General features: G+C 31.1%; 1 protein-coding gene across 4 annotated transcripts; it reads right to left on the bottom strand.

Annotated features, from left to right (window-relative positions):
- Positions 1–206: 206 nt before the first annotated feature.
- Positions 207–8493, bottom strand: LOC127707730 (G patch domain and ankyrin repeat-containing protein 1-like). 4 transcript variants are annotated; one of them, XM_052212440.1, is made up of 3 exons: positions 8443–8493; positions 5729–5777; positions 207–4302 (listed from the first exon to the last, which is right to left on the bottom strand). In XM_052212440.1, the coding sequence occupies exon 3, from the start codon at positions 4278–4280 to the stop codon at positions 3243–3245; it is 1038 nt and encodes a 345-aa protein (XP_052068400.1). In that variant the 5' UTR covers positions 4281–4302; positions 5729–5777; positions 8443–8493; the 3' UTR covers positions 207–3242. The 4 variants fall into 4 exon arrangements, with proteins under 4 accessions (XP_052068400.1, XP_052068402.1, XP_052068401.1 ...); XM_052212442.1 differs by lacking the exon at positions 5729–5777 and adding an exon at positions 5938–6026; XM_052212441.1 differs by lacking the exon at positions 5729–5777 and adding an exon at positions 5875–6026.
- Positions 8494–9960: the final 1467 nt, after the last annotated feature.

Consider the following 9960-nt stretch of genomic DNA (forward strand, 5'->3'; position numbering starts at 1 on the left):
ATATATATTAATACCAATATAAACAATAATGTCCATTTGTTACTAAAATATGGAAAGAAGGCAAATATCTGAATTTTGCTCTCAGTGTTATTCATGGAGGTTTTAAAAAGTTGAGGTCTTAAAAACTTTATAATTTAAGCACATACTGTATCTGCATTACTTGTAAATTATATTAACTGCAAATGAATAAATTTAGGCAAGATTCATAAAATTCCATAAATGTTTTATAACGTCAACAATAACAAGAGGCTGTCAGACAGACAGCAAACCAGATTTTCCTGCAATGGTCAAACCCTGAACAGTTGAGCAAGTATGGACACAACATTTAAGCTTAAAACAGCTCTGAATTTGGATTGTGATTGAATATTTGATACAGCATGGGTTTGTGACACAAAATAAATGTGGTCAAAGAACTGAAAAATTTGAAATTGAACATTTACCTAATATGGTCCAATATCCAAAATCTAAGTACATTGCAAGAATCAGCATATCAAAGAACCCCAAGAATTCAATTTTTGATGAAATACTTCTTAGTTAAACCATTACTGTTCAAATGGAAATAACTCAAGCTTTATTTCCATGAACCAATAATGTAAATCTAAAATTGAATATGATTTAACCATAGACTCTAACATTAGATATGATGTAAAGAGATGTGATGTTATATTTATTTTTAAATTATAATCAAATATAATTAATAGTTTTCTAATAAATCTCTCACTCCAATTATAATTGGGTGAGTGCATTGACAATTACCAGATGTGTGTCATCTTATCACTTAGTGTAATCAAACTTTATATATATACATTTTTTTTGTAGTTGATAGTTCCCAATATTTTTTCTTTCATTTGTAACATACTAATATAGATCTGCAACTTATCTTATCTTAATTTTAACTTTTTAACTTATAAGTAATAGATTATTATCTAATGAATTTTCAAATCTGGAACCCCAAACAAGATCAAGTAAAAATTAAAATTAACAGACACAACAAAACAATTATATATATATATATCACTCAGAAAATTAGTTTTTACAAAATAACAAACACACCATAAAATTCTTCAAACAATTTACCAAAGAAAAGAAAAATTAATAATGAAAATGGAGAATGTGTCCGCATGGACACAGATGATGCCCCCCCCCACCTGCATACAACATTGTAAAGGGACATAACTCAAGAACGATAAAAAGTGACGCGACCCAAATTTGTACTTGATCTGAGTTTTAAGGTAATAAGTATTGTATACAGGTTTCATGTTTGGTTGGGGCAAACTTAAGTTACAGAACGGAAACTAAAAATTTTGCAATTTTTCGATTTATAAAGGGGCATACCTCGATAATGATTAAAGTGACACTACCAAAATTCAACTTGATCTGTGTTTTGTGGTAAAAAGCATTGTGTATAAGTTTCATAACATTTGGTTGAGGCAACTTAAGTTAGAGAACAGAAACTAAAAATTTTGCATTTTTTTCCATTTATAAAAGGTATAACTCGAGAATGGTTAAAGTGACCCCACCAAAATTCAAACTTGATCTGTGTTTTGTGGTAATTAGCATTGTGTATAAGTTTCATAACATTTGGTTGCTGCAAACTTAAGTTAGAGAACGGAAACTAAAAATTTTGCAATTTTTCCATTTATAAAGGGGCATAACTCTAGAACGGTTAAAGTGACATCACCAAAATTCAAATACGGACGTACGTACGATTGTACAGACAGAAAAGGGTAAAACTTAATGCCCCCTCCACTACGGCGGGGGCATAAAAATCATACTTGCAAATTGAAGGGTTATTTCCCTTTGAAAAGAACTATGGTTTAACATAGTACTCTAACATTACATATATAATTATTAGTAATGTAATTAACTTAAAAATGTCTATCTCTTAAAAACTTATAAAACTTATCTGTAATTATCTTCAATGTGTTAATAATGAACAGTTAATTTCAAACTTCATTTATACAGTCCTACTAGTAAATTTCAAACTTTATATATACAGTCCTACAGATCTTATCAGGAAACAGAAAATTTTCAAATAAATCTGTCACTCCAATTATTATCATATGCTAAGATATTTCCCAGATCTAATTAATAATGAAAATCATACTTGCAAATCTGGAGGGTTCTTTCCCTTTGAACAGAACTTTGGTTTAAAATAGTACTCTAACATTACATATATAAAAATTAGTAAAGTAATTAACTTCAAAATGTCTAATAATATAGCTTATAATCATCACCACTTAGGAAATAGAAAATTTTCAAATAAATCTATCACTCCAATTATAATTGTGAGATAAGATTTTTACCATATGCTTAGTCATAATGTAATAACAAGAGAAAAATATTTAAAAATACCACTTTTGGATAATAAAAATGGTGATAACTCAAAAAGGAGAAATACTAAAATCCTGAAAATTGAACTTGACCTTCATATAGTCACAAGAAACAACATATCTGAAAAAAAAAATCATCACAACGTTTTCATGTTATTGAAGAGACACTGTTTGGCAGCCGCCCGCCGTACATCCCCAAATCAATAACCGATATTTCCTTCTAAAATCCGGTTAAAAAACACTTTATACTAGCTGCACCAATATGTTGTTAACACTAACAATGCAGACAATGAGAGATTCTAGATCACTTTATGTGTTACCTTCATGACTTTCATCCAAGATGCAACAAAAAATATCAAAGACATATTTCAACTTAAATATAGACCATATTTTTCAACACTTTGATCAAAATTAAATTAGGATTGACAGTAATAGGTTTTTTCCATCACCAGTTCTCTAACATCATGAACATATATATACAATGCCATGTGATTTCGAAGAATAAAATTTGTCTAAATGGCTAAACAGAATCAAATATTGTCTCTGATGTTCATGTTTTTATCTGATATATAAGAATCAAATGTGGCTCATTTAAAGAGAACCTTTGATAAATCATTCCTAATAAATTTTTAAGCAGTTTTATTTAAACTTAGGGCCAGCAGATTCAAAAAGATAAAAATGTCTGACTGATGTAAAGTGATGGCAATAGCTCACATAGTCCAATATGGTCCAGGACAGCTAAACAAATGAACCATGTGTGAGTACGCAGTGAAAGGGCAAAACTTAAAATAAAATTATAAATATGACACTTCAGTTTTATCATTGTTTTCTAGCATAAAGGAGGACATCATAAAATATGTGTTCAAATCTTATAGCTATCATGGCTATAGGCTGTTGCATTTGTAAATGTCAAAAATCAAGTGACATAGTTGTCCTTAAATTTCTTTCCCACTGTTTTTGTCTTTTCACTTTTTGTTTTTGGTCTTTTTTAATTAAGCCTCGTTTTGACAATTTCCTCTCTGGATTCTTTGTAATGGCCATTTTGTCATTAGCATTAAAATGAGTAATTTTTGGTTTTTCCTCTTTTTCAGAACCAAGACACTTTCTATCTTTTTTCAATATTGTTTTTACTGGATATCTTTGTCCTTGACCTTCTGATCCTAATCCTTCTCTGCCATCCCAACCACTTTTTAACATAATCTTGTAGCCTCTATTTGAGGATGGAATAAGAAATGGATCATCCTTAGCTTTCTTTTTAGAGTTAAATATATGAACCATGGAGCTTTCATGATTTTTCAGAGAACTTTCTGTGAATTTCTGTTTACAAATGTCACAATAAAATGATTCACTGTCTTGACTTTTTTCCACTGGAAAATTGACCTGAGTAGATCCAGGTTTCCAAGTTTCAATGAACTTTGATATATCTGGAAATCCAGCAGTTCCTGCAATGTCAGAAGCACTTTTATTATGTCTATCAACAATATCTGTTTTGAGACCTGCTGATAATAAATATTTCACAATATTTAACTGACCAGAGTGTGCTGCACACATTAAAGCAGACCAGCCGTACTGATCATGACTATCAACAGGTACACCTTTTGAAATCAGTACCTTTAACTGTCTTAAATTTCCTTCCTGGGCATATCTTAAATACCTGTTAATATCTATTTGGGTAATGTCTGATCTATTTGCTTGTGTTTTAGAACAACTATTATCTTTCCTTCTATTTTCAGGACATATTTTTTCTCTACATGTCTGTATTCCATCAATCTTTACAGAAGATGAACTTTCTTCATTAATAATATCTTCGTAAAAATTCCTCACTTCTGTTCCCTCTAAATTTCCATTTACTTTCCTGCTTTCAGTTTTCCTCTTCCTACTTTTATCATCACCTGATGCCGAGACAAAACTTATTAACTTGGAATACTCCCCTTTCATCCATTCCATTTTTAAGTATTAAACATCTCAACTACAAAGAAATGAAATATACCTGTATTTAAATAACTTTAATTGCTAATCATGTTTTCAGTTATCAACCAATCATCTCAATAACTATTAAGTTCGCCAAGGTTCAATGTAATGATGATATCTAATAACAATTTGCATCACCCACCAGAATTCTTGTAAGTTTGGAAGCAGTTGGCCTTTTACAAGATTTCAAGTATTTTCTTATCATGATACATGTACATTTTGTACATCAATAACATTATTTTTAATCATGATAATAACTGCTGCAATGTGACCAATCTTTAATATAATGACTGAGAGTTACCATGGTTACAAGTAGATGTTTTTAAACTTGATTTTTACTGCATTTACCCCTCTAAGTTTTTTATTTAGAGTTTTTCTGTCAAATACAAAGCATGTTTGCAAATCATTTTTGGTAAAATAATATTTGTATCTTGCCTTTTATTTAATCCTTTTCTACAAATGATCAGACCTGTGGGCTTATTTTCAAAATAACCTACTAATGAAAGTCTGCAAAAATATAGAAATGTACAAAAAAAAGAAAATTAATCAAAAGGGATATTTTGAGTCTCTGGAACATGTTGTAGTATACCATCAATAAAACAGATTAAGTATGTAGTGAGCTAGTCCAAATTATAATGAACATTTGAAAGGCTATTTTAAATTTTTGCTGTGACGCCTTCTTACGAAGTCTTTGTAATTATTTGGACTACATGTAGTTTCTTGTCCAAATAATAATGATGTCTTTGCAGGAAGACATCACAGGCGTTACTAGTTGTAGTGAGCTTGATATATACCACAAGGGGTCAAACAAACATTCCTAGATTTGTATGTGAAAATCAAAATTTTAACTCTCTTTCATGACAACAGAGGTTTAAGTAAATTATTGATTTTTGCATTTTTTATTTAATATCTCCAGTTACCATGGTTAAACACTGCAACTTCTGACTACTTTCAGTCAGGGGTAATACTTAAGTATTATATATTATTTACTGGTATAGGTAAATTATTTTAGTGGTACATGTATAGTTCAGCTTTTTTTTTTGTACTTTTACAAGTAAAAATTTCTTATTTTCATCTTTTCTTGAGTTTATCTCGACTACTTTGCTCTAAGAGTGCTTAATTGTCTGTCCTTGGCAGATGTCTTACTAATCGTATAAGTATAATTTCATGGATAATGAAACTCTCATTAGTCTAGCTGTTATCTTCAAAATACTGCTCATTTACCAGCATCCAGTGGGGCAATTTATGAAGGCCTTGTGCAGTTACTTAAATCTTTGCACAATTGATTTCTTTGTTGAAATAGTGAGATGAAAGGTTAAACTCTTAATTAAAAATTATAAGCAAACCAGAGAAAAATTGTTTCAGGCATGTTTTTACCTCCCAAAACTTGAGAATTTTATGGGTTGTAAAATAAAATTACTTACATGTATACAAGTAAATTTTTGGAGAAGATTAAGGGGAGATTATTCAAACCTTGAAAAGAAAATATAAATATTACAAATTTACTTATATACAAGTATATAATTACTTAAATCTTCAAGTAAATAAATATGACTTGTATAAGTATTACCCCTGACTAACTACATGGACTATAGTAGTTTCAGTTATACAACATAATTTATTTCTTAGTTACTTCTCCTTCTTCTCTAAATGTAGGTTTTCAGTCCTTCAATGATCTGATGATTATTTACTGTTCTGTGCTGCATGGCCTATATATTTATACTATCAAGAATACAAAAACAATTAAATATTTGGAGTGCATAAATTTTTAAATTATGATTAAAACTATGTCATTTGTATGTAAAATGTACATGTACATATGTATGGTATTAAAGGAAAACATAAAATTTGGTATGTATCTTTTTTGGTTGAAATTGTCCGAAAGTGAAACTATGTGGTTGTACTGTTTGATGGTACAATGTATGAGGATAGCAGATGGGATAGCTATGATTCATGTGATTTGATGGACTATTTTGTAGAATATTATTACTTTAGTGCGTAGTCTTTCTTGGAGTGTTGGCCAGTTTAATGAATTTATCATGACTTTACTTAAATAAGATATTTCCTGTCTATTAAATGTGAGACAAAAATCATCCCTATGCAGGAAATGGAAGGTATGAAGGACCTTTACTCTTATGGCTGAACTGTAATTTATGTTTTAAACCAAAAAATATATAATGTAGTATAAATTTTACCTCTACATAATCAATATTTACATGATTTACATACACATAGTACAACCATCTTGACCTTAAGCACCAAACTGAAACCTGAAGACCCTATTTGGAACTTCTATACAATATAAGACAACAACAAAACCAGTGCAAAATGTAATGATTGCAATGCTATAGTCAGTACAAAAGCCACCTGATGAATTTCCTTGCAAGGGATGAAACATTTTTATTTTATGTACTAATAAATCATTGTAAATCACTGTTTATTAAGAATTTACAATAAAAATAGAAACGAGAACATTTAAAATGACTAACACTTTCATTATTTCAATACTAAAAGTAATTGACCAAGTAGTAATGTCCACTCAAAATTTCAATCGACCAGTATTTGCCAGTATTTGCCAGTATTTCCCGGTATTTACCGCCGGCATGGTCAATACTAGTATTGACCGCTTTTTTGCCAACCTTGCTTTACTACTACTATTGTTATGGTAAAAATGTAGTTACTACCTTTTACAGATATATCTGGCAGCTCGTTGTTGGACATCTCAATTTTGGAGTTTGTCATGTTTGTTCAACTGTGTGAGGGTACCATATCATGCATACTATACATGAACTATTCCAGTTTTGGTTGAACTAGCACCAGATATGCCTGAGTCTTGATGTTCTGACATGATGTTTTTAAATTTTTTTTTAGAAAGCCTAAAGGTTTGTTGCCATTAGCTATGATGTTGTCTGTATGTTTTGACCAAACTAAGTTTGCTTGTAGTGTAATGCCCAGATATTTAGCTGAAGAGACCAGTTCAAATTAGTGATTGTGTAGGATATACATGTACATGTAGTCATGTTTAAACCGTTTTTTTTTTTCCTTTCTTTGGAGAGACTGTAAGGACTATGTATTTGTTTGTATGGAAAGTCACCAACCAGTCTTGCTCCCACCTACATGTACATATTTTGTAGCAGCTGCATCTAAATCTAACTGTAGTGCAAATCCGGGTCTGGTCGCCCTGATTCACATTCGCCCTAGTACCTGTTCGCCCTGGGTCTCTTTGCCCTGATTTTTATTGTATTTTGTTGTCTTGTTGTATATGATATATATTATTTGAATAGAGTGTTAAAGTTTTTTGAAAATTTTGCTGCATATTTATGTTGCATTGCTACTACCACATAATTATTTTCCTTTGATTTGCAGTATAGTGTACAGAAATACAAAGGTATATATTGTTCAATGGTTGTCGTTTGTTGATTTTCTCGTTTCTTGTTGTTCATATAGATTAGACCGTCGGCATAACTTTACTTTGTAATTAGAATTCTTAATTACCATGATTACAATCAACAGTCACTGAAAGTAATACTGAATAAAAACTAATGTAACAATAAAGCCAATTAATGCTCCACAACTATAGACATTCATTTTTAGATATTTCCCACCGTTTTTTGAGAAATAGATATTTTCTTTAATATTTACTTTATAACTATCTGACACATGTGACATGTCTGAATAAGTTTATCAAACCTAAATACCATCAATATAAAATTGTTTTTAAATAAAAATTGGGCGAACGAACTCCATGGGCGAACGAACCCAGGGCAACGGAACTAGGGCGAACATGTAATCAGTGCGAACGGACCCTGTAGTGCATCACAGTCAATTTGAGATTTGATGGTTTGGTCGATGATACTGTCATCGGCAAACATTCGGAGCTGACTGGGTGATAAGTATTCTGGCAAGTCATTGATGTATACCAAGCATAATACTAGGCTCAGAACTGTGCCTTGAGGGACACCTGAGGTGACTGAAGCCAGGTCAGTTGACTCCATCCAGGACAACTCAAATGTTTGTGTTCTGTTAACTAAGGCAGAACCACAGTTTACGTTGAGATGTTGTCTCATTCATGTATACACAATGAGACATCTCATTTCCCCCTATAACTTATATAAATCATAACAAATGGTAATCTTACATGTATGCTGTTAATTTTTAGATTGGTTTGCCAAACGTCTCTTGTTTACACCGGAAGTGTTAAATGTACTTTCGGGATCAACAACGGACGAGTGAGCTCGGAAATCCAAACATAGAATAGTAATGAGGGGCCTGATGGGTTATTTTCGTTCTTCGTGATCGGCGCATTTTCGCTATCGTGATCCGTTTTTCTACAGATTTTTTTTTTTTTTATATTTTCGTGATCCGTGATCATGGAAATTTATTTTCTGTGAATCGTGATTGACAAAAAAATCAACTCGTGAATCGTGATGAGACCCCCCCCCCCATCAGGCCCCTCAGTAATCAGGTAATAGGAAGTCCCTGTTCAGGACAATCTTTATAAGAGTATTTCGTGACTTCAAAAACCTCCACCATCCTAAGTATTTTACACATTTGTACACAGTTTTTTTAGATGCCTGTATTTGGATTCATCATAATAAGTTTTTAGAGCTTTTAAGGTGAATCGGTATATATTTCCTTAGATAGATTTTTTTTACACTTTGCCAATGAAGATTTTTCATTGCTTTATTTCAAAAATATAATAAAAAGTATGGGTCACCGTTCTATTTTTCAAGCTACAAGTCGTGCAAAATTGCACAAATTTATATAGATTGTTCATGATAAAAACACATTTTTGTAAATAAAAAGAATTCTATGACAGAATTTTGAAATAAAATATAAGAAGATAGGTTTTGTAATACGCTTTAAGAAAAATAAAAAGAAAAAATAGTGTTACCGAACCTGTTTCTTGCTACAAGTAAAAAAAATGAAAATATCACTATCATTCCAGTATAAAATTTTTACTGTAAGAATTATCTCCCCTTAAATGGCCAAGTTGAAAAATTGATTCTTACAAAAAAAAAGAAAATATTTGGTTTTGTTTGAACAGTTAAAATAATGCAATGAATCATATATCATCTTTGTGCAAGTAAAGCGACAGTCTTACACATAAATTGCAAATCTGTCTCATAAGTTTGAAGATTTAGGCAAAGAACTAGACCGATTGTGTACTGCTGTTGTACAATCCAATATGGCGGTATACAGTGAATCTACCTTAAAGTACTATACTAAAATAATTTGTCTACAATGAATGTTAGGTATAGGAGGGTCTGGATAGGGTTTATTTTCCTTTCTTTATTGTTTAACTTTCGATCATTTTCTCTATTCTTTATTTGTTTTGACCACAGGCACTTGTCTCTGAAATCCCCCTTATATACCTTAATAAAACACAACGGTACTTATATCAAAGGTAAGTGCCTTGGGTATTGACGCTAATTCTCTTTCTTTATATTTAATCCCCTCCTTATTGTTTATTGCTTTGTTTGTTTTGTTTTTGTTGACTTTATTCTGCAACTTTTGTCCATTGTTCTCCATTCTGTAAACCCCATCCAGACCATCATATATCTTAATCCTTTGTTGTTTTTGTTTGATTTTTATTTAGCAAATTGGTAGTTTTAGCCCTAATGATATGCAATGCAAAGCATACTTTTCTGAAATT

This window comes from Mytilus californianus, unplaced genomic scaffold (genome assembly GCF_021869535.1).
Source record: "Mytilus californianus isolate M0D057914Y unplaced genomic scaffold, xbMytCali1.0.p SCAF_7, whole genome shotgun sequence".
Lineage (NCBI taxonomy): Eukaryota > Metazoa > Mollusca > Bivalvia > Mytilida > Mytilidae > Mytilus > Mytilus californianus.